A 26,002-nucleotide genomic window follows, 5' to 3' on the forward strand; every position below is an offset into this window, starting at 1 on the left:
ATAGCTGTTTGAGTGTGTCAGTATAAATGGATGCATAAACTGTGCTCTCAGAGTGAAAAATGCAACATGAACAGAGAGCTGGATACTGCTGACACGGAGGGAAACGTGAATCTATAAAGAGTGAGAGCATCCAAGATGCAATCGATGCATAAAGAGACGGCAGCAGACAAAAGAGGAGAAGAAGAAGCTTCTCTGCAGCTGGACAGAAAACATGAAAAAGGAATGCTGATGGTCAGTCCAGCTGAGGCTCACTGAACCAGTCCAGAACCAACCAAAAACCAGCCCGACATCAGCACCAAACCACTGAACTGTAAGCTTTACTAACTAATACAACATCAGTTTAAAACCAATCCATCATCTCCATAAGACCAGTCCACGATCATCCTGAAACCCGTCCAGAAAACCAAGACAATCTGTGTAAAAACATGTTCCAAGACAGCCTAAAATCTGCGTAAAAACATGTTCCAAGACAGCTTAAAATCAGCGTAAAAACATGTTCCAAGACAGACTAAAATCAGCGTAAAAACATGTTCCAAGACAGCCTAAAATCTGCGTAAAATCATGTTCCAAGACAGCCTAAAAGGAGCATAAAAACATGCTGCAAGACAGCCTAAAATCTGCGTAAAAACATGTTCCAAGACAGCCTAAAATCTGTGTAAAAACATGTTCCAAGACAGCTGAAAATCAGCGTAAAAACATGTTCCAAAACAGCCTAAAATCAGCGTAAAAACATGTTCCAAGACAGCCTAAAATCAGCGTAAAAACATGTTCCAAAACAGCCTAAAATCAGAGTAAAAACATGTTCCAAGACAGCCTAAAATCTGCGTAAAAACATGTTCCAAGACAGCCTAAAATCTGCGTAAAAACATGTTCCAAGACAGCCTAAAATCTGCGTAAAAACATGTTCCAAGACAGCTGAAAATCTGCGTAAAAACATGGTCCAAGACAGCCTAAAATCTGCGTAAAAACATGTTCCAAGACAGCCTAAAATCTGTGTAAAAACATGCTCCAAGACAGCGTAAAATCTGCGTAAAAACATGTTCCAAGACAGCCTAAAATCTGTGTAAAAACATGTTCCAAGACAGCCTAAAATCTGCGTAAAAACATGTTCCAAGACAGCCTAAAATCTGTGTAAAAACATGTTCCAAGACAGCCTAAAATTTGTGTAAAAACATGTTCCAAGACAGCCTAAAATCTGCGTAAAAACATGTTCCAAGACAGCCTAAAATCTGCGTAAAAACATGTTCCAAGACAGCCTAAAATCTGTGTAAAAACATGTTCCAAAACAGCCTAAAATCAGCGTAAAAACATGTTCCAAGACAGCCTAAAATCTGCGTAAAAACATGTTCCAAGACAGCCTAAAATCTGCGTAAAAACATGTTCCAAGACAGCCTAAAATCTGCGTAAAAACATGTTCCAAGACAGCCTAAAATCTGTGTAAAAACATGTTCCAAGACAGCTGAAAATCAGCGTAAAAACATGTTCCAAGACAGCCTAAAATCTGCGTAAAAACATGTTCCAAGACAGCCTAAAATCTGCGTAAAAACATGTTCCAAGACAGCCTAAAATCTGCGTAAAAACATGTTCCAAGACAGCCTAAAATCTGTGTAAAAACATGTTCCAAGACAGCCTACAATCTGCGTAAAAACATGTTCCAAGACAGCCTAAAATCTGTGTAAAAACATGTTCCAAGACAGCCTAAAATCTGTGTAAAAACATGTTCCAAGACAGCCTAAAATTTGTGTAAAAACATGTTCCAAGACAGCCTAAAATCTGCGTAAAAACATGTTCCAAGACAGCCTAAAATCTGCGTAAAAACATGTTCCAAGACAGCCTAAAATCTGCGTAAAAACATGTTCCAAGACAGCCTAAAATCTGCGTAAAAACATGTTCCAAGACAGCCTACAATCTGCGTAAAAACATGTTCCAAGACAGCCTAAAATCTGCGTAAAAACATGTTCCAAGACAGCCTAAAATCTGTGTAAAAACATGTTCCAAGACAGCTGAAAATCAGCGTAAAAACATGTTCCAAGACAGCCTAAAATCTGCGTAAAAACATGTTCCAAGACAGCCTAAAATCTGCGTAAAAACATGTTCCAAGACAGCCTAAAATCTGTGTAAAAACATGTTCCAAGACAGCCTAAAATCTGCGTAAAAACATGTTCCAAAACAGCCTAAAATCAGCGTAAAAACATGTTCCAAGACAGCCTAAAATCTGCGTAAAAACATGTTCCAAGACAGCCTAAAATCTGCGTAAAAACATGTTCCAAGACAGCCTAAAATCTGTGTAAAAACATGTTCCAAGACAGCTGAAAATCAGCGTAAAAACATGTTCCAAGACAGCCTAAAATCTGCGTAAAAACATGTTCCAAGACAGCCTAAAATCTGCGTAAAAACATGTTCCAAGACAGCCTAAAATCTGTGTAAAAACATGTTCCAAGACAGCCTAAAATCTGCGTAAAAACATGTTCCAAAACAGCCTAAAATCAGCGTAAAAACATGTTCCAAGACAGCCTAAAATCTGCGTAGAAACATGTTCCAAGACAGCCTAAAGTCTGCGTAAAAACATGTTCCAAGACAGCTGAAAATCTGCGTAAAAACATGTTCCAAGACAGCCTAAAATCTGCGTAAAAACATGTTCCAAGACAGCCTAAAATCTGTGTAAAAACATGCTCCAAGACAGCCTAAAATCTGCGTAAAAACATGTTCCAAGACAGCCTAAAATCTGTGTAAAAACATGTTCCAAGACAGCCTAAAATCTGCGTAAAAACATGTTCCAAGACAGCCTAAAATCTGTGTAAAAACATGTTCCAAGACAGCCTAAAATTTGTGTAAAAACATGTTCCAAGACAGCCTAAAATCTGCGTAAAAACATGTTCCAAGACAGCCTAAAATCTGTGTAAAAACATGTTCCAAGACAGCCTAAAATCTGCGTAAAAACATGTTCCAAAACAGCCTAAAATCAGCGTAAAAACATGTTCCAAGACAGCCTAAAATCTGCGTAAAAACATGTTCCAAGACAGCCTAAAATCTGCGTAAAAACATGTTCCAAGACAGCCTAAAATCTGCGTAAAAACATGTTCCAAGACAGCCTAAAATCTGTGTAAAAACATGTTCCAAGACAGCTGAAAATCAGCGTAAAAACATGTTCCAAGACAGCCTAAAATCTGCGTAAAAACATGTTCCAAGACAGCCTAAAATCTGCGTAAAAACATGTTCCAAGACAGCCTAAAATCTGCGTAAAAACATGTTCCAAAACAGCCTAAAATCAGCGTAAAAACATGTTCCAAGACAGCCTAAAATCTGCGTAGAAACATGTTCCAAGACAGCCTAAAGTCTGCGTAAAAACATGTTCCAAGACAGCTGAAAATCTGCGTAAAAACATGTTCCAAGACAGCCTAAAATCTGCGTAAAAACATGTTCCAAGACAGCCTAAAATCTGTGTAAAAACATGCTCCAAGACAGCCTAAAATCTGCGTAAAAACATGTTCCAAGACAGCCTAAAATCTGTGTAAAAACATGTTCCAAGACAGCCTAAAATCTGCGTAAAAACATGTTCCAAGACAGCCTAAAATCTGTGTAAAAACATGTTCCAAGACAGCCTAAAATTTGTGTAAAAACATGTTCCAAGACAGCCTAAAATCTGCGTAAAAACATGTTCCAAGACAGCCTAAAATCTGTGTAAAAACATGTTCCAAGACAGCCTAAAATCTGCGTAAAAACATGTTCCAAAACAGCCTAAAATCAGCGTAAAAACATGTTCCAAGACAGCCTAAAATCTGCGTAAAAACATGTTCCAAGACAGCCTAAAATCTGCGTAAAAACATGTTCCAAGACAGCCTAAAATCTGTGTAAAAACATGTTCCAAGACAGCTGAAAATCAGCGTAAAAACATGTTCCAATACAGCCTAAAATCTGCGTAAAAACATGTTCCAAGACAGCCTAAAATCTGCGTAAAAACATGTTCCAAAACAGCCTAAAATCAGCGTAAAAACATGTTCCAAGACAGCCTAAAATCTGCGTAGAAACATGTTCCAAGACAGCCTAAAATCTGCATAAAAACATGCTCCAAGACAGCTTAGAATCTGTGTAAAAACATGTTCCAAGACAGCTGAAAATCAGCGTAAAAACGTGTTCCAAGACAGCCTAAAATCTGTGTAAAAACATGTTCCAAGACAGCTTAGAATCTGTGTAAAAACATGTTCCAAGACAGCTGAAAATCAGCGTAAAAACGTGTTCCAAGACAGCTGAAAATCAGCGTAAAAACATGTTCCAAGACAGCTTAAAATCTGCGTAAAAACATGTTCCAAAACAACCTAAAATCAGTGTAAAAACATGCTTCAAGACAGCCTAAAATCTGCGTAAAAACATGTTCCAAGACAGCCTAAAATCTGAGTAAAAACATGTTCCAAGACAGCCTAAAATCTGCGTAAAAACATGTTCCAAGACAGCCTAAAATCAGCGTAAAAACATGTTCCAAAACAGCCTAAAATCTGCGTAAAAACATGTTCCAAGACAGCCTAAAATCTGTGTAAAAACATGTTCCAAGACAGCCTTCATCCAGCCATCATTAGCTTTAAACTGGTGCAACAGGACCTTTAAAACATTTGCACAGTCTGCCCAGAAAAAGTCCAGAACCATTATAAAACTTATAAAACCATAAAAAAAAACCGCCTAGAATTACCCATAAAACATGTCAACATCAGCCTAAACACAGCATCACACTACTTAACTACTAATTAATTACTACTTAACTACTAATTAATTACTAATTAATTACAACAAGCCTAAAACCTGTCCAACACCTTCAGCTATCCCAAACTAAGTCTGACCAACTGAACCTAGTCCATCACCAAGTACTAAACCTTGTTAAGTCTTAAAAACAGCTCATTTGGACTGTTCTGTGGTCTGCTGATAATGTGGGATTTTCAAGCCTCCACACTGGTTTCTCTGTGAAGGATTTTCACTTCTGTTCAGAGTGGATTAAGTGATTTTTCTCTCTGGCAGAAGCAGCTTCTACTTGGTGACTCTTTTCCAGCCCCAAACAACTCTCACCGCTCAGACTCTCATCAGGACAACGGGCAGTTAATTACACTCTCAGCTTTTTTTGGCCTCCTCTTCTTCTCTTTAGACGACACTTTTCGTGCCAATTAGGTGGCATCCATTGCCATCCACTTAATTAGCGGCATTAATGTGATTTCTTTGCACATAGTCGGGCAATTAGCGGCGCTGATTGAGTTTCATTCGATTAGCCTCCGCAAACACTCTAATTGACGCCCGAGCTGCAGATGCAACACGCTCAGGAAAACCTGGCTTTTTGGTGCTGGAGGGGGTTTGTGTTTATCCACGAGTGTGTGTTGATGTGTTATGTGATGAGTTTTAACACTAATTTACTGCATCAGCTCCTCTTATCGCTGATGGACGTGTGCAGTTTGGTGAAGTGTGGAGATGGCTCAGGCAGCAGGGGCTCCACAGGGAATCAAACCCACAACCCCCGGCAGCGGGAGTGTCCTGCTCAAACACAGGGACGTAAAGATGCTAATGTACGAAACCTCTGGGATCGCTGTGCGAGGTCAGAGGGGCAGTTTGAATAGTAATTTAATGTTTGAGTGTTTGATTACTTCATAAAAAAGCAGAAAATGTGACAAATTCAAGTAAAAATATTCAAGAAAAACAAATATTTGATGCTTCCACTTCAACAGATGCCAAAGAAAAGTTAATATTTTCAAAAAAGCAACTCAAAAAACATAATTAAACCTGACAAAAAACCAAGAGCAACACCAGCCCGACCATTCGTGAACAAGTTCAAAACCAAGCCAAAAACCATCTGATAACATGGAAAAAAACATGAAACCGGTTCAAAACCAAGCCAAAAACCATCTGATAACATGGAAAAAAACATGAAACCGGTTCAAAACCAAGCCAAAAACCATCTGATAACATGGAAAAAAAACATGAAACCGGTTCAAAACCAAGCCAAAAACCATCTGATAACATGGAAAAAAAACATGAAACCGGTTCAAAACCAAGCCAAAAACCAGCTGAAAACATGGAAAAACCCATGAAACCGGTTCAACACCAGCTGAAAGCAGCTGGTAACATGGAAAACGGACTGGGTTTGCAGTGAGTGTGCGTGGACCTACGTGCAGGCTGGGGTGGTAGGTCAGCAGGCCGTTGTCGCACAGCGTCACGTACTTCTTCTTCCACTCCTTGTTGAGGGACTTGCCGCTCCTCTTCAGCAGCATGCCCTGCAGGAAAAGCACAGGAAACACAGCTCAGCGTTGAGTTGCTGTCCTGCTGACATTTATACAGGAAAACATCAAATAAATCAGGCAGAAACAGAGTTTTATCAGTTCTCAGATGCATCTCTCAGGTCCTGTCAGGTCACAGCTGGATTTTTTCCTCTTTCTTAAGGACATCACTTTCAGATCCTGTTCATCTGCTGGAGATAGTTTTTTAGGCCTGACACTTCTTCTTTTGTCCTCCACTTGTCCAGTTTCCTCAAATGTTTTAAGGACACACTGCACACCATGCTGAGATATGCCAAGTTTTCAGCTAATAGCTCTTTGGGAATCACCTTGTTGCTGCAGAAATCCTATTTTCTGTCTGTCAAACTGTGTTTTCTTTGCTGTTTTTCATAGATGCAGCTAAAGAAATGGGAACAAATGATGTGTCTTTGTAACAAAGAGCCTAAAGATCCAGTTTAAAATGGCTTCTTTGCTAAGTTGTCTGTTCTGTGTCGACACAACACTGGTTCATCCCTTGAGTTAGGAGCCTTTTTTCTGGGTCAAAGGTCAGAGTTAAGTGGCTGAACAAAGAAAAAACACTGAAAATGTTCAGGAACAAGGACTGAAGATGAAGGAAAAAGCAGAAAATGTCCAAAGAAAAACTGTGAAAGAGCTTCAGAAAGCTGCAGAACTGTTGATCAGGACACTTTAAAGGTTTCAGAAAGCTGCAGAACTGTTGATCAGGACACTTTAAAGGTTACAGAAAGCTGTAGAACTATTGATCAGGACACTTTAAAGGTTTCAGAAAGCTGCAGAACTGTTGATCAGGACACTTTAAAGGTTTCAGAAAGCTGCAGAACTGTTGATCAGGACACTTTAAAGGTTTCAGAAAGCTGCAGAACTGTTGATCAGGACACTTTAAAGGTTTCAGAAAGCTGCAGAACTATTGATCAGGACACTTTAAAGGTTTCAGAAAGCTGCAGAACTGTTGATCAGGACACTTTAAAGGTTTCAGAAAGCTGCAGAACTAATGATCAGGACACTTTAAAGGTTTCAGAAAGCTGCAGAACTGTTGATCAGGACACTTTAAAGGTTTCAGAAAGCTGCAGAACTATTGATCAGGACACTTTAAAGGTTTCAGAAAGCTGCAGAACTGTTGATCAGGACACTTTAAAGGTTTCAGAAAGCTGCAGAACTGTTGATCAGGACACTTTAAAGGTTTCAGAAAGCTGCAGAACTGTTGATCAGGACACTTTAAAGGTTACAGAAAGCTGCAGAACTATTGATCAGGACACTTTAAAGGTTTCAGAAAGCTGCAGAACTATTGATCAGGACACTTTAAAGGTTACAGAAAGCTGCAGAACTATTGATCAGGACACTTTAAAGGTTACAGAAAGCTGCAGAACTGTTGATCAGGACACTTTAAAGGTTTCAGAAAGCTGCAGAACTGTTGATCAGGACACTTTAAAGGTTACAGAAAGCTGCAGAACTATTGATCAGGACACTTTAAAGGTTTCAGAAAGCTGCAGAACTGTTGATCAGGACACTTTAAAGGTTTCAGAAAGCTGCAGAACTATTGATCAGGACACTTTAAAGGTTTCAGAAAGCTGCAGAACTGTTGATCAGGACACTTTAAAGGTTTCAGAAAGCTGCAGAACTGTTGATCAGGACACTTTAAAGGTTTCAGAAAGCTGCAGAACTGTTGATCAGGACACTTTAAAGGTTTCAGAAAGCTGCAGAACTATTGATCAGGACACTTTAAAGGTTACAGAAAGCTGCAGAACGGTTGATCAGGACACTTTAAAGGTTTCAGAAAGCAGCAGAACTATTGATCAGGACACTTTAAAGGTTTCAGAAAGCTGCTGAACTATTGATCAGGACACTTTAAAGGTTTCAGAAAGCTGCAGAACTGTTGATCAGGACACTTTAAAGGTTACAGAAAGCTGCAGAACTATTGATCAGGACACTTTAAAGGTTTCAGAAAGCTGCAGAACTGTTGATCAGGACACTTTAAAGGTTACAGAAAGCTGCAGAACTATTGATCAGGACACTTTAAAGGCTTCAGAAAGCTGCAGAACTGTTGATCAGGACACTTTAAAGGTTACAGAAAGCTGCAGAACTGTTGATCAGGACACTTTAAAGGTTTCAGAAAGCTGCAGAACTATTGATCAGGACACTTTAAAGGTTTCAGAAAGCTGCAGAACTGTTGATCAGGACACTTTAAAGGTTTCAGAAAGCTGCAGAACAGTTGATCAGGACACTTTAAAGGCTTCAGAAAGCTGCAGAACTATTGATCAGGACACTTTAAAGGTTTCAGAAAGCTGCAGAACTATTGATCAGGACACTTTAAAGGTTACAGAAAGCTGCAGAACTGTTGATCAGGACACTTTAAAGGTTACAGAAAGCTGCAGAACTGTTGATCAGGACACTTTAAAGGTTTCAGAAAGCTGCAGAACAGTTGATCAGGACACTTTAAAGGCTTCAGAAAGCTGCAGAACTATTGATCAGGACACTTTAAAGGTTACAGAAAGCTGCAGAACTATTGATCAGGACACTTTAAAGGTTACAGAAAGCTGCAGAACTATTGATCAGGACACTTTAAAGGTTTCAGAAAGCTGCAGAACTGTTGATCAGGACACTTTAAAGGTTTCAGAAAGCTGCAGAACTATTGATCAGGACACTTTAAAGGTTACAGAAAGCTGCAGAACTATTGATCAGGACACTTTAAAGGTTTCAGAAAGCTGCAGAACTGTTGATCAGGACACTTTAAAGGTTTCAGAAAGCTGCAGAACTATTGATCAGGACACTTTAAAGGTTACAGAAAGCTGCAGAACTATTGATCAGGACACTTTAAAGGTTTCAGAAAGCTGCAGAACTATTGATCAGGACACTTTAAAGGTTTCAGAAAGCTGCAGAACTGTTGATCAGGACACTTTAAAGGTTTCAGAAAGCTGCAGAACTGTTGATCAGGACACTTTAAAGGTTTCAGAAAGCTGCAGAACTGTTGATCAGGACACTTTAAAGGTTTCAGAAAGCTGCAGAACTGTTGATCAGGACACTTTAGAGGTTACAGAAAGCTGCAGAACTATTGATCAGGACACTTTAAAGGTTTCAGAAAGCTGCAGAACTATTGATCAGGACACTTTAAAGGTTACAGGAAGGTCTGGCAGAAATGAGGCTTTTAGACTTAAATCTTGGACTCAGATCTCATCATGAAGTTATTCTGGATGTTAACCTGGTTCCTGAGTCTCTAAAACACAAAGGAACTGATGAAATATCAATAAAAAAGAGCTTTTATTTTCTCCAGAAGAGTTAGTTGTGTGATAAATGTGAAGAAAAGGCCGTTTTTATCAGATAATGTGGCCTGATGCCATCATGGAGTCAAACACGGTGTCTGGTTCTAACAGGATGTGAACGCAGGAATTAGAGCCTGAACAGAGGTTCTGCTGCAGCTCTGACTCAGAAGGCGCCGCCCTGCGGCTGATTAACGGCAGCTTCTGCGGACTGAAGATAACGAGCTTTCAGACTCACAACAACATTTTAGCGTCAGGAAGTTAAACCGGAGCCCAAAGAGAAGATGTGGAGGAAATCAGCACTTATTTAATCGTCTGAGTCTTTATTTCTCTCTCCTACGCACATCAGCTGCGGCTGAGCGGCCGTTTAGGCCGAGCGCCCGCCGCCCGCCGCCCACACTTCATTTGAGCCGCATTCATTAGGTGAGAGGAAGGGAGCAGGAAGGTCAAAGAGGCGGCGAGGGGAAGGGATCGGGAAGCAGAGGCGGGGGATAAAACTGTCCGCTGATTAGCAATTACAGCCGTGCTGCCACGCGTGTCACTTCACTGGACCTCGGCAACATTAACGCCGCCACGCAGGATATTAATAGAGTCCAGCCGTGAAGGAGGGGGTCCGGGGGGGGGGGACGGACAGGCCGGCTGATGGACGGCGGCCCGACCGCTCAGCTTTCATTAAGGCGGTGGGTGGCGGTGGGACAGGGCGGCAGGCCCGGGGTGACCCCGGCGCCACTGACACTCTCACAGTAATTGGCGGTGACATAACGCCACGAAGAAGAGCTTCAGAGTGACGAGGAGGGAAGTGGAGCGCAGGCAGCGGTGTAAAGGACGAGATGGTGCGCTGGCAGGAAGGAGCCAGATTTATTTAGGCTGAATGTCCCGCTGGAATTACAGGCAGTGAACTCACCACAGAGGGGTAAATGTCCTGCTGTAATTACAGGCACTGAACTCACCACAGAGTCTGAATGTCCCGCTGTAATTACAGGCACTGAACTCACCACATCGGTGTAAATGTCCTGCTGTAATTACAGGCAGTGAACTCACCACAGAGCCTGAATGTTCCGCTGTAATTACAGCCAGTGAACTCACCACAGAGGTGTAAATGTCCCGCTGTAATTAGACAGTGAACTCACCACAGAGGTGTAAATATCCCACTGTAATTAGACAGTGAACTCACCACAGAGGTGTAAATGTCCTGCTGTAATTACAGACAGTGAACTCACCACAGAGGTGTAAATGTCCCGCTGTAATTACAGACAGTGAACTCACCACAGAGGTGTAAATGTCCCGCTGTAATTAGACAGTGAACTCACCACAGAGGAGTAAATGTCCCGCTGTAATTACAGGCAGTGAACTCACCACAGAGGTGTAAATGTCCCGCTGTAATTAGACAGTGAACTCACCACAGAGGTGTAAATGTCCCGCTGTAATTACAGGCAGTGAACTCACCACAGAGGTGTAAATATCCCGCTGTAATTAGACAGTGAACTCACCACAGAGGTGTAAATGTCCCGCTGTAATTACAGACAGTGAACTCACCACAGAGGTGTAAATGTCCTGCTGTAATTACAGACAGTGAACTCACCACAGAGGTGTAAATGTCCCGCTGTAATTACAGACAGTGAACTCACCACAGAGGTGTAAATATCCCACTGTAATTAGACAGTGAACTCACCACAGAGGTGTAAATGTCCCGCTGTAATTACAGGCAGTGAACTCACCACAGAGGTGTAAATGTCCCGCTGTAATTAGACAGTGAACTCACCACAGAGGTGTAAATGTCCCGCTGTAATTACAGGCAGTGAACTCACCACAGAGGTGTAAATGTCACGCTTTAATTACAGACAGTGAACTCACCACAGAGGTGTAAATGTCCTGCTGTAATTACAGACAGTGAACTCACCACAGCGGTGTAAATATCCCGCTGTAATTACAGGCAGTGAACTCACCACAGAGGTGTAAATATCCCACTGTAATTAGACAGTGAACTCACCACAGAGGTGTAAATGTCCCGCTGTAATTACAGGCACTGAACTCACCACAGAGGTGTAAATGTCCCGCTGTAATTAGACAGTGAACTCACCACAGAGGTGTAAATGTCCCGCTGTAATTAGACAGTGAACTCACCACAGAGGTGTAAATGTCCCGCTGTAATTACAGGCAGTGAACTCACCACAGAGGTGTAAATGTCCCGCTGTAATTAGACAGTGAACTCACCACAGAGGTGTAAATGTCCCGCTGTAATTACAGGCAGTGAACTCACCACAGAGGTGTAAATGTCCCGCTGTAATTAGACAGTGAACTCACCACAGAGGTGTAAATGTCCCGCTGTAATTACAGGCAGTGAACTCACCACAGAGGTGTAAATATCCCGCTGTAATTAGACAGTGAACTCACCACAGAGGTGTAAATGTCCCGCTGTAATTAGACAGTGAACTCACCACAGAGGTGTAAATGTCCCGCTGTAATTAGACAGTGAACTCACCACAGAGGTGTAAATGTCCCGCTGTAATTAGACAGTGAACTCACCACAGCGGTGTAAATGTCCCGCTGTAATTACAGCCAGTGAACTCATCATTTCCAGGACTTTCCTGTCATGAGGCAGTGAAACAGCAGTGTGAGTCTGAGTGTGTGTTTTCGTGCAACAACAGGACTTCCCCACGGTGCGCTAAACAGGAGTTGACGAGCTTCCTGCTGCGCTGAAGTGAAAGCTGCCGGCAGCCGTACAGCTGTCAGGCCAGCTGATCATCCATTACTGCCTGTTAGTGAGCGCCGAGCGGCAACATGTTTCCAGGCACTGAGAGGACGTGTGTTTACATCAGCGAAGGCTTTCCAGGTCAACTCAGTCATGTGGGATTTATCCCCGTCAGTCAATCAAACAGATCCTCAGCATCACCCACCAGCAGAGAGCTTTATCACGAGTATGAAGGGACAATCGTGCTTAAAGTCCAGCTGAATTATTTTGAGTCACAGGAAACCAGAGATTCTGCAGCTGAAGGGACATTCAGCCACAGAAGTACATATATTTTAGGTAAAAGGAGGCTTTCAGACTTCTTGGAGATGATCTTGAGTAAACGACTCATTAGTAATTACGGTGCTCTGGGTAATTCTCGGCTGATATTTGACGGTTAGGATCACGCAGAAGAGGATCGAGGCCTGTGTTTGTCCCTGAGCTGAAGCTTTTCCCGCATGTTTTACAGACTTAGTCCAAACCAAACACTTCTCATTAGTAATTACGGTGCTCTGGGTAATTCTCGGCTGATATTTGATGGTTAGGATCACGCAGAAGAGGATCGAGGCCTGTGTTTGTCCCTGAGCTGAAGCTTTTCCCGCATGTTTTACAGACTTAGTCCAAACCAAACACTTCTCATTAGTAATTACGGTGCTCTGGGTAATTCTCGGCTGATATTTGACGGTTAAGATCACGCAGAAGAGGATCGAGGCCTGTGTTTGTCCCTGAGCTGAAGCTTTTCCCGCATGTTTTACAGACTTAGTCCAAACCAAACACTTCTCATTAGTAATTACGGTGCTCTGGGTAATTCTCGGCTGATATTTGATGGTTAGGATCACGCAGAAGAGGATCGAGGCCTGTGTTTGTCCCTGAGCTGAAGCTTTTCCCGCATGTTTTACAGACTTAGTCCAAACCAAACACTTCTCATTAGTAATTACGGTGCTCTGGGTAATTCTTGGCTGATATTTGACGGTTAGGATCACGCAGAAGAGGATCGAGGCCTGTGTTTGTCCCTGAGCTGAAGCTTTTCCCGCATATTTACAGACTTAGTCCAAACCAAAGACTTCTCATTAGTAATTACGGTGCTCTGGGTAATTCTCGGCTGATATTTGACGGTTAGGATCACGCAGAAGAGGATCGAGGCCTGTGTTTCTCCCTGAGCTGAAGCTTTTCCCGCATGTTTTACAGACTTAGTCCAAACCAAACACTTCTCATTAGTAATTACGGTGCTCTGGGTAATTCTCGGCTGATATTTGACGGTTAGGATCACGCAGAAGAGGATCGAGGCCTGTGTTTGTCCCTGAGCTGAAGCTTTTCCCGCATGTTTTACAGACTTAGTCCAAACCAAACACTTCTCATTAAAAACAGTGAAGAAATGTTTGGAAAGCCGCATTTTGGTTTATTCCCCACAGAATTGAGAAAGAAAAGCAGTAAAGAAGGATTCCTGAATGGTCCTGAACTGAACTAAACCAACATTCTACACTTTTCTCCTCAAACCTTCAACGACATCAGTGGATTAATTCCAGCAATCCATCCTGAGGATGACAAGCGATCAGTTTGCGCGAGAGGAAGGCTAATTGAAACCCTCCTGATGGGTAATATCTTTCATTTTTCACCTCCGCAGGCTCTGTGACACACACACTCTTATTTTACCTTCGGGAGGTGGAGGAGGGAGGCAGCCATGACAGCTCACAAGGTCTCCACATGAGAGGATAGATGTGAGATAAATACATCCTCAGACAGACTCTCTGCCTCCGTGCTGAGGCGCTTCTGCGCCTCGGTGAAGTATTGAGGGCTAGTGCTTAGGAAAAGGTCGCTCGCTCGGGGGGCGAGGAGATGAAGTCATTTGTTAGGCATCCAAAAACGACGGAGGGCATTAGTGAGGTTTGTGGGTTCAAGTTGTGTTCAAAAGGCTACGACCAGGACAACGTCTTCAGAGATAGATGTTCGTCCCTAAAACACAGTCCCTCCTTTTTCACTTCTGCGCCTCGGTGAAGTATTACAGGGCGCTGCTTCAGAAAAGGTCGCTGGCTCCGGGGAAGCCGACGGATGAAGTCATTCGTTAGGCGACGCATCTGAACATGTTCGCGGGCTCGTACCCGAGGCCTCTGATTAAAGAGCGCAGCTGCCACATGTCCCGCATCCGTCCAAAAGAGGAATCGACCGGATGGTTACACGCAAAGAAAGGAAGGTGCTCGAGAAATACAACTTTCAGGAAGAACATCAACCTTGTTAAACTCCTTTTTTCTCTGCACAGATGAGCAAACTTTCTCTGAGCGCCTGCCCACCCACTGATAAGCACTAATCTACCCTCTAATCATTCAATCACCCCCACATTCTGCTCAGACAATGGACTCTTCCGCGGCCTGTTGAAAGCCCTGACAGCAGATCTCAGAGCTAATATCTCTGCAAAAGACGTGGACAACCCTCCAGAACTCAAAGGGTCCGGGGACCTTTTGTTCTTCGACGTCTCCCCAGAGCCGGAGGCTAAATTAGAGGTGTCACCCCCGACGACAGCAAAGCAGGGGGTGGCGGCGGGATCCCTGCTGTATGGCGGTGGCCATCTGATCCGGCCTGAGCGCCACTCGAGGGTCATCCATCATCCTCTCAGACAGACAGAGAATGTGCAAAGCTGATTGCAGCAGTTCAATCCTCCGATACCCAAGAGGGGATAAAGGAAAGAGCTGTCTGGGAATTTCACCTCCACAAGAAGCAGCTGAAGCCTCACAGACCTGGATCTGAATCTGAAACTCACCTAACAGGTCAATAAAACAACAGTATTTTCAAGATTAGTTTGTTTTTTGTGGACTGACTGAGTAACGTTTGACCCTTAGGGGTCACCTGCTGTCAAAAATAACTGTGCTATGTTTTTATGTGGTGTAAAAAGGCAAAATCATCCAAAAACGGCCAAAACAGGCTCAGGCCCCTGAGGGTTCAACTCTGAACAGGTAGAGATTTTACCCAATGAAAAGCGTCTGGTTGGGAGGTAGCACTTTCAGCTTCTTAAAGGAACAAAAGAGGAGGAAAAACAGAGGTTGTGAGAGCCAAACAGTGAAATAAAACCTTAAATATGAAACATTTCCCAGCCCCAGTGCAGCACAACCCTGTGGGGAGGTGCCACATTGCTGAAGACATTTCATCATAGATCAATCGATGAAGGAAATGGAGAGAATTTCTATAAAAATGTACACCATTAAAAGCAAATAAAAAGTTAAAGATGATTTTAGGGATCAGCAGCAAATATTAAAGGAGGAATTACAACAAGTGCCAAAAATACTGCAGATTTACTGTTTTGAACCATAATCAGAAGAACAAAGTATGAAAGACACAAATGCATGTTTTTCTCTGCAGAATGTGTACAGAACCTCATTATTACATTTTTCAAACTGAAAAATTAACACAATTACAAAAGAAAATTATAAAACGTATTCCGGCAGTCCTTTAACCAATCAGGTGTGATGTTCTGTGATTAAAAATGACCAAAATTCAGCTGAAAATGAATAAAACTACAGAGATAAACAGAATTTAAAGACTTTAAGGATCACTTTCTTTAAAATTACAAAATATTCTGCTAAGTGTGAATAAAGAGGACTTTTATGTTCTGTTCTCCCATCTTCTCGGGTTCAGTGGATTAACTGTTCAGAGAATAAATACAGATGCTAACATCTGGGGCCTGGTTTCCATCAGAAGACTTCATGACGGCGTCGTGGAGCAGATGAGTTAACATCAGGGGCTGCCCAACAACGCGCAGATCTACGGTCATTATTTCAGATTCATTACCAAAACAACGAGTTGAAAGGACTGCAGGGCGACCTTCTTCTTCCCAGGAGCCCGTTGACCTGATGGCCGTCGCCACAGAGGCTGACGGAGCCGCCTGCCGTCAAACGGAAAGCAGAGAAGAAACGCAGCGACCAACGTGGAAACAAACCGGCCACGACAAGGTCGGCGCTGATGAGGCGAGGACAGCGAAGGGTGAGCTCAGAGGAAGCAGGACGCAGACCAGATCAAATAAAACACCAGAGAAGAAGAGGGGGGCCGAAGAGGAGCCGATTTATCTGATAAGAGTTCTGGGTAATTAATTAGAAACTCAATTATCCAAACCTTACTTCAGCAGTCTCAATTCATTAGTGGATAAAAAGCCTGGCCCCTGCTCGGCTCCACGCTCAGCCTCCTCTTCCTCACCAACAGTCGCTTTTGTCCGGCGCAAACACACCGACGCAGACGGCGAGCAACAACAAAGCGAGCGGGACACCTCCGGCGAGCTCGGAGCAGCACCTCCGTGGAGGTTCGTAATGAGCACCATCTAAAAATGCTCTCTGATTGACGCCTGTGTTCCTTCTTTTAATTATTCCTCCATCTAAAAAGGGAGCTCCGTCCCTCCAACACACCCTCAACCCCCCCGAAAAATCTCATTTCCAGGGGTTAGTGTGCATGACAAAAATGTCATCATGGCCAAAATGGCTCCGAGCGCTGACAACCTTTCCCTGGGAAATTATATTTTTCCAATCCGGCGGAAGGCGGATCATGTCACCCTCGTTAAAGCCTTGATAGCAGGTCTTTAATATTCACCGTCTTAATTAGGGCTGCAGTTAATTTCATTAAATTCTTTGGCTGCTAAATGAAGCAGATTATGAGACATCTTTTATTGCGAAGCGTGAAATTACAGCCTGCCCGCTGCCAATGGCGGGGCGACACTAATGAATTACAGGGTAAATAACACCCGAATTAACCATCCAATTTAACTCCTTACAAAGCGCCCGGCGCCGAGGGGGGACGAGTAGACTTGTCAAAACCACCCGGCCCAGCGCTCGTCTGAGAGGCAATTACAAGCACCAATCAGCTCCTCAGAGGAGGAAGGAGACGCTCAGAAACAAGCCCACGGAGCAAATGTTCATCAAGAGGAGGTCAGCAAATCTGTGAGCTGCCCAGGAAACATCTTTACTGACGGTGGGAGGTTTCTAACACCTCCAGCTGAAGGGTCTGAACCCTGCTGCTGACCCACAACATCCAGTACCGGTTCTGAGGCGGCGACGGTCTGCTGCCGCCTCAGATTTAACTGCCCTTTACTCTGGTTGGAGCAAAAACTGGTCACGGTTTTAAATGTTTTAAAGAAAACGATAGAAAAAGTTCAAAAGAATAACTGCAAAATCACAGCTCCCCCTACAGGTGCAGTACCTCCTTTTGGATCCTGTTATCACCTCGGTTTTAAATGCCAAAAAACATTTTTAACGTAGTAAAACAAGGCAAAATGAGAAGAATTCTGTGTTTGAACTCAGTAGTGAGAAAGTTTTAGTTGGTTTGACGCGGAAGGCCATCGAAACGCACCGAACTGGTTCCAGATCAGATATACCAGCACAGAATGAGAAGATTTACAGGAGAAGAATCGCGTCTAAGGCCATCGAAATGCACCGAACTGGTTCCAGATTAGATATACCAGCACAGAAAGAGAAGATTTACAGGAGAAGAATCGCGTCTAAGGCCATCGAAATGCACCGAACTGGTTCCAGATTAGATATACCAGCACAGAAAGAGAAGATTTACAGGAGAAGAATCGCGTCTAAGGCCATCGAAACGCACCGAACTGGTTCCAGATCAGATATACCAGCACAGAATGAGAAGATTTACAGGAGAAGAATCGCGTCTAAGGCCATCGAAATGCACCGAACTGGTTCCAGATTAGATATACCAGCACAGAAAGAGAAGATTTACAGGAGAAGAATCGCGTCTAAGGCCATCGAAACGCACCGAACTGGTTCCAGATCAGATATACCAGCACAGAAAGAGAAGATTTACAGGAGAAGAATTGCGTCTAAGGCCATCGAAACGCACCGAACTGGTTCCAGATTAGATATACCAGCACAGAAAGAGAAGATTTACAGGAGAAGAATCGTGTCTAAGGCCATCGAAACGCACCGAACTGGTTCTAGATCAGATATACCAGCACAGAAAGAGAAGATTTACAGGAGAAGAATCGCGTCTAAGGCCATCGAAACGCACCGAACTGGTTCCAGATTAGATATACCAGCACAGAAAGAGAAGATTTACAGGAGAAGAATCGCGTCTATGGCCATCGAAACGCACCGAACTGGTTCCAGATCAGATATACCAGCACAGAAAGAGAAGATTTACAGGAGAAGAATCGCGTCTAAGGCCATCGAAACACACCGAACTGGTTCCAGATCAGATATACCAGCACAGAAAGAGAAGATTTATAGGAGAAGAATCACGTCTAAGGCCATCGAAACACACCGAACTGGTTCTGGATCAGATATACCAGCACAGAAAGAGAAGATTTACAGGAGAAGAATCGCGTCTAAGGCCATCGAAACGCACCGAACTGGTTCCAGATCAGATATACCAGCACAGAAAGAGAAGATTTACAGGAGAAGAATCGCGTCTAAGGCCATCGAAACGCACCGAACTGGTTCCAGATCAGATATACCAGCACAGAAAGAGAAGATTTACAGGAGAAGAATCGTGTCTAAGGCCATCGAAACGCACCGAACTGGTTCTAGATCAGATATACCAGCACAGAAAGAGAAGATTTACAGGAGAAGAATCGCGTCTAAGGCCATCGAAACGCACCGAACTGGTTCCAGATCAGATATACCAGCACAGAAAGAGAAGATTTACAGGAGAAGAATCGCGTCTAAGGCCATCGAAACGCACCGAACTGGTTCCAGATCAGATATACCAGCACAGAAAGAGAAGATTTACAGGAGAAGAATCGCATCTAAGGCCATCGAAACGCACCGAACTGGTTCCAGATCAGATATACCAGCACAGAAAGAGAAGATTTACAGGAGAAGAATCGCATCTAAGGCCATCGAAACGCACCGAACTGGTTCCAGATCAGATATACCAGCACAGAAAGAGAAGATTTACAGGAGAAGAATCGCGTCTAAGGCCATCGAAACGCACCGAACTGGTTCTGGATCAGATATACCAGCACAGAAAGAGAAGATTTACAGGAGAAGAATCTAAATAAACTAACAAAAACCTCTTTCAACGTTACAGAAACACCAACAGCCTTCGACACATTCTTAAGAATTTGTGGGAAATACCCACAGCTCGGCGACTCATTCGAGTCACATTTAACCTCCAAAAAGCTGCTAAAAAGTGACGTTTGAGCAGCAGAGAGACGGTGGATTTCCTTTCAACCGGAGGAAACTTTATGAATTAAACCAGCATCTGTTTTCTAAGGTTGAAATGTTTGGTTTTCTCCTAAAACGCCCCATCATTAGTCACAAGTTATCTGCCTGAAAAAGACATAAAGCTCCCTCTTTTACTGCTTTCTGGCTTCATCACGACCAGCTCTTTTAAATCCAGAGCGTTACAGCTTCCACTTGGGACTCAGCAGAGCTCTAAAAGGTTAAATCAAGACCACAAAAACAGCACAACAACCTCTCCGAAGCGTCAGTTGCCCCCCCGCTCGGCTGCTGCTGTGTCGGAGGAAATTAATTTGTCAGATTGTTGCTTTTCAAAGCCTCGGTCAACCTCTCGACAGACACATGTGGGAGCCTCGCTGCCTCTCTCCGGTAATTATCGGATAATTAGCAGCGTGGAGCAGATGTCGGAGGATCCCTGCGACGTCAACAGCCTCCGTAAACAAAGCTGGACGCATCGCTCTCTAACAACAGAAGAAGAAGCGGTGTCACCGGCCTCCCTGAGCTCCACGCCTGCTTCCTTTCGGTGGTGAGATGGATGTTATCCCTCATGGGGTTCGCTACGAAACAGCCTCACTCGGGGCTCCTTTAATCCATGTTACATTAGAGCAAGTGGCTGGAAAAGAAGGCCACTTTGACTGCACATGAACATTTGTCAAACAGCTTCACAACCCTGAATCTTTTGCAATAATTTACACAAAAAGTCAATTCCCCATCTTATATCTGCCACTTTTCTCAGCCGGGAAGCTTCAATGTACATTTTGGATGCAGCTTTCAAGCACTTGTTTAGTTATTTGTGTTAATTTCTGTGTCTTCAGTGTTTATTTGCATTCACACAGGTACAGAAACACGAGTATAAACGCGTATTTGTGCTCATTTTTGTGTCTTCAGTGTTTATTTGCATTCACACAGGTACAGAAACACGAGTATAAACGTGTATTTGTGCTCATTTCTGTGTCTTCAGTGTTTATTTGCATTCACACAGGTACAGAAACACGAGTATAAACGCGTATTTGTGCTCATTTCTGTGTCTTCAGTGTTTATTTGCATTCACACAGGTACAGAAACACGAGTATAAACGTGTATTTGTGCTCATTTCTGTGTCTTCAGTGTTTATTTGCATTCACACAGGTACAGAAACACGAGTATAAACGTGTATTTGTGCTCATTTCTGTGTCTTCAGTGTTTATTTGCATTCACACAGGTACAGAAACACGAGTATAAACGTGTATTTGTGTTCATTTCTGTGTCTTCAGTGTTTATTTGCATTCACACAGGTACAGAAACACGAGTATAAACGTGTATTTGTGCTCATTTCTGTGTCTTCAGTGTTTATTTGCATTCACACAGGTACAGAAACACGAGTAAACGCGTATTTGTGCTCATTTCTGTGTCTTCAGTGTTTATTTGCATTCACACAGGTACAGAAACACGAGTATAAACGCGTATTTGTGCTAATTTCTGTGTCTTCAGTGTTTATTTGCATTCACACAGGTACAGAAACACGAGTATAAACGCGTATTTGTGCTCATTTCTGTGTCTTCAGTGTTTATTTGCATTCACACAGGTACAGAAACACGAGTATAAACGCGTATTTGTGCTCATTTCTGTGTCTTCAGTGTTTATTTGCATTCACACAGGTACAGAAACACGAGTATAAACGCGTATTTGTGCTCATTTATACAGACTAATTGTGTTGCCGCCGCCACGCCACACGTTCCTGTGTGTGCGCGGTTTTAATGAGCGCTGCACTCTCTTAACGAAGGCGTTCCCCCGTTAACAAAAGGCGAAGTGAACCGGTGACACCTCGAGTTGTGGAGAGTCGCGCTGAGAGTCGCTCTAATGAGATCAGGGCCGACGATAAGTGGCTTCAACACGTGCACACATGCAGGAGAAGGAAAACAGGAAGAAGTGGGTGGCTGGGAGGAGATTCGAGAAGAGAGCGAACGCTACAGGAGCAAGAAGACGGTTCTGCCCCACGATTTGACTGACAGGCGATTTCTGGAAAAATCAATACAATTTATCAAAAGAGATGCCTCTTCTTCACCTTTCTGTCCGTAAACAGAATCTTAAAGCTGCAGGCTGTGATTTATCACAAATAGACCGAATACTGAAAGCTTGATGGCGTCCGAACGATGTGACGCGATTCTTCGTCCCTCATTTGTCCACAAACTTTTCCCCCAACAGAAAACAACTCGTTCACTTGATCTCTGGGATCCTTCCCAAATCAGTCCATGATTTATCATGAAAATCTCCACTGAAGTAAATGGACCGAAGCGAGAAAAGGACTCGAGTCCAACAAGCTGTGAGGATTCAGATTTCTGCAGAAACCCGTTCATCTAAATGAATCTAGCTAACGTAGCTTTCTAAGCTAACAGACGAAGAATCACTGAAATGACATGAAAACGAAAGCAGAATTCTCCTGTTAGCTGGCTTTATGCTTTATGCTCATTTCTCTTTTGCTTTCCTTCGATGGAACAGACGGCGCCGCTGAAACGTTACAGTGAAATAACTTTGTGCCCCAACTTTTAATCGACTCTGACATTTTTACCAGCTCAGAAGTCACTGAGAACGCCTGAGAAAGAAAGATGCACTGATAGCAAAAGGTGCTCCGATGTTTCAGAGGAAAAAGACGAGCTTGAAATCACAGAATGGAGCTCCAAACATCTGGATGTTCCTTCCGGTTGAACAGCACCAGGAAGCAGGGTGTCTTTAGCTGAGAAGCTCCAATTAAAGCTGATTCAGATGCCAGTTTACTGAATATAAACCATCCCGGTTTAGTGTGTTTAGTTCCAGCTGTGTTGGTCTTATCTTTGGATCCATACATCTGGACGTATCTGGATGTGTTTCTGAACACGTGTGATGCACTGCAGCCTGAACAAAAATAAAGTAACTATGTAAAGTAGTTGTTTTTACACACAGAAAAGCACAAAATGCCCAGTTTTCTGTGACACAGTCGTCTGATTGGCGTGTTTTTCAGCTGGAGTTCACGTTGGAAGGCGAAAAGGTGACCATCAGACCGCCGTCTCGTTAAATGCGAGTGTGAACGCTGCTAATGGGAGGACGCACACCGAGGCTAACGCAGTGCAAATGGAGCGTTAATGGGCAAAAGGCAGGTGAACCTTGAACGTGGAGAGCAGGGTAAATAAAACTCGGTGTGATTAGGGAGCAGGTCTGCGGCGTGTCGAGCCGTCGCCGGCTCTGAGGAGCAGGCAGGCGAGAGCGACCACAGGGAACCATCAAATCAATTACCGTCCACTTCCCAAAGATACAACAGGAGGAAGCTCGCTGCCTGGCCTCACAGCGCTGCCTCTGCTGCTCTATCCTGCTGCGGGGGGGGGGGCGTCTGCCACGCCGGGCATTTGTCCGGCCTCATTAACGTGACTTTGGATAATGAATCCTGGGTGATAACGAAGACGTTTCTGCGCAGCACTCGTCTGCTGATGTGATGAAACGAACAGAAACATCTTCACGCTGCTCTGGCATGTTTTTGGAAAGGAGCTCTTTGAGATTTACTGATTACGTATGAAAAGATGTGTCTCTTTGCCAAAATCAAGTCAAATTTATTCATTTATGTACAAAACTATTCAAGGTGCTTCACATAAAATAAAAGCTTTGCAGCCGGGAGCAGAAGAAGCATCAAAATGTGTAAAAGAATAGAAATAAAATGATTGAAATGACTCTGGACTGGACCAGCTGACCCTTGGATCTAAGAGCTCTGCTGGGTTTATATGTTGATGTATCACAGAGCATTAAAATGTGTAAAAGAATATAAATAAAATTATTAAAATGACTCTTAGAAGAGTTATAGTATGAGAAAAGCTGCAAGAATAAAGGTTCATGTGATTCCTTTTGGTTTCCCAGCAGCTGGAAACATGTTTCAGAGATTTATTTTAAGATGTTTCAGAGATATATTTTAAGATGTTTCAGAGATATATTTTAAGATGTTTCAGAGATATATTTTAAGATGTTTCAGATATATATTTTAAGATGTTTCAGAGATATATTTTAAGATGTTTCAGAGATATATTTTAAGATGTTTCAGATATATATTTTAAGATGTTTCAGAGATATATTTTAAGATGTTTCAGAGATATATTTTAAGATGTTTCAGAGATATATTTTAAGATGTTTCCGATATATTTTAAGATGTTTCAGAGATATATTTCAAGATGTTTCAGAGATATATTTTAAGATGTTTCCGATATATTTTAAGATGTTTCAGAGATATATTTCAAGATGTTTCAGAGATATATTTCAAGATGTTTCAGAGATATATTTTAAGATGTTTCAGAGATATATTTTAAGATGTTTCAGATATATTTTAAGATGTTTCAGATATATTTTAAGATGTTTCAGATATATTTTAAGAGGTTTCAGAGATATATTTTAAGAGGTTTCAGAGATATATTTTAAGATGTTTCAGATATATTTTAAGACGTTTCAGAGATATATTTTTAGATGTTTCAGAGATATATTTCAAGATGTTTCAGAGATATATTTTAAGATGTTTCAGATATATTTTAAGATGTTTCAGATATATTTTAAGAGGTTTCAGAGATATATTTTAAGAGGTTTCAGAGATATATTTTAAGATGTTTCAGATATATTTTAAGACGTTTCAGAGATATATTTTTAGACGTTTCAGAGATATATTTTAAGATGTTTCAGAGATATATTTTAAGATGTTTCAGATATATATTTTAAGATGTTTCAGAGATATATTTTAAGATGTTTCAGATATATATTTTAAGATGTTTCAGAGATATATTTTAAGAGGTTTCAGAGATATATTTTAAGAGGTTTCAGAGATATATTTTAAGATGTTTCAGAGATATATTTCAAGATGTTTCAGAGATATATTTTAAGATGTTTCAGATATATTTTAAGATGTTTCAGATATATTTTAAGAGGTTTCAGAGATATATTTTAAGAGGTTTCAGAGATATATTTTAAGAGGTTTCAGAGATATATTTTAAGATGTTTCAGATATATTTTAAGATGTTTCAGATATATTTTAAGAGGTTTCAGAGATATATTTTAAGAGGTTTCAGAGATATATTTTAAGATGTTTCAGAGATATATTTTAAGAGGTTTCAGATATATTTTAAGATGTTTCAGATATATTTTAAGACGTTTCAGAGATATATTTTAAGATGTTTCAGATATATTTTAAGATGTTTCAGATATATTTTAAGATGTTTCAGAGATATATTTTAAGATGTTTCAGATATATTTTAAGATGTTTCAGATATATTTTAAGATGTTTCAGAGATATATTTTAAGATGTTTCAGATATATTTTAAGACGTTTCAGATATATTTTAAGATTTTTCAGATATAGTTTAAGATGTTTCAGATATAGTTTAAGATGTTTCAGAGATATATTTTAAGATGTTTCAGAGATATATTTTAAGATGTTTCAGAGATATATTTTAAGATGTTTCATAGATATATTTTAAGATGTTTTAGAGATATATTTTAAGACGTTTCAGAGATATATTTTAAGATGTTTCAGAGATATATTTTAAGATGTTTCAGAGATATATTTTAAGATGTTTCAGAGATATATTTTAAGACGTTTCAGAGATATATTTTAAGATGTTTCAGAGATATATTTTAAGATGTTTCAGAGATATATTTTAAGATGTTTCAGAGATATATTTTAAGACGTTTCAGAGATATATTTTAAGATGTTTCATAGATATATTTTAAGATGTTTCAGAGATATATTTTAAGACGTTTCAGAGATATATTTTAAAACGTTTCAGAGATATATTTTAAGATGTTTCAGAGATATATTTTCTGATTCTTGGTGCTGATATCTGGAAAACTGATTTGATATTTATGTTTTTGTAAATTTCACGCTTAGTTGGGCACCGCAGCCTTCTTCGAGCGTACTTAATCTAAAGAGGTCATTATGCTGCTCTTGTATGCATGCAGCCACAGACTCCACTCAGGCCTGAAAACACACCTCAACATAAATCTCTCAGAGCTGTATCCTGCACTGGTTCAAGCTGGCTTGATCCTCAGGAAACTCGTGCATCTATCTGGTCTAAAAGCAGCTTTACAACTAACTTCTACTTCAATCATTGCTCCCAGAAACGAGCTCAAGCTAACCAGATTAAAAGCTGCACCTGAACAAATAGTCTACAACTTTAAGACAAATAATATGTGTCAAAGACTTGGTTTTAGGTAGAAGTCTCACACTGAAGCAGCTCTTCGTCCTTTCTGCTCTGTGGCAAAGCTAAAGCACCAACAACAGCACCCAAACAAGCACGAGTCACTCTGGTCAGGGCCGCCTTTTTAAGGCGACCTTTGATGATTATGATGATGAACCGAATCCGTTCAGGTGAGGCCAGAACCATAGAAGAAGGAGGCGCAAACTGAACGAAAAATGGCTGAATCCAGATCACAATCATCTTTTTAAAGTGGTAAATGTGCAAAATGACCACGACCAGATGTAGGAATAACTTGGTTCTGATTAAAGTTTGAACTCCTGGGAGAGGTGCTGTTGATGCTGAACCAGCAGCTGAGCCGAGGTCCCGTTGGTCTTTGTTTCTGCTGAAACTCGGCTGAGGATAGAAAC

The 26,002-nt window shown here is 41.7% G+C and overlaps 1 protein-coding gene across 4 annotated transcripts in view; it reads right to left on the reverse strand.

The window, feature by feature from the left end:
- agap1 (ArfGAP with GTPase domain, ankyrin repeat and PH domain 1) overlaps positions 1 to 26,002 on the reverse strand; it is a 177,775-nt gene that overhangs the window by 54,958 nt on the left and 96,815 nt on the right. For all 4 annotated transcript variants that reach the window (XM_072379159.1, XM_072379158.1, XM_072379157.1 and 1 more), the window contains one exon: positions 6,144 to 6,248. In XM_072379159.1, the coding sequence (XP_072235260.1) occupies positions 6,144 to 6,248 (105 nt within the window). The remainder of the gene's footprint in view (positions 1 to 6,143; positions 6,249 to 26,002) is intronic.

Source organism: Leuresthes tenuis, unplaced genomic scaffold (genome assembly GCF_036924035.1).
Source record: "Leuresthes tenuis unplaced genomic scaffold, fLeuTen1.0.hap1 SCAF_1, whole genome shotgun sequence".
Taxonomy (NCBI): domain Eukaryota; kingdom Metazoa; phylum Chordata; class Actinopteri; order Atheriniformes; family Atherinopsidae; genus Leuresthes; species Leuresthes tenuis.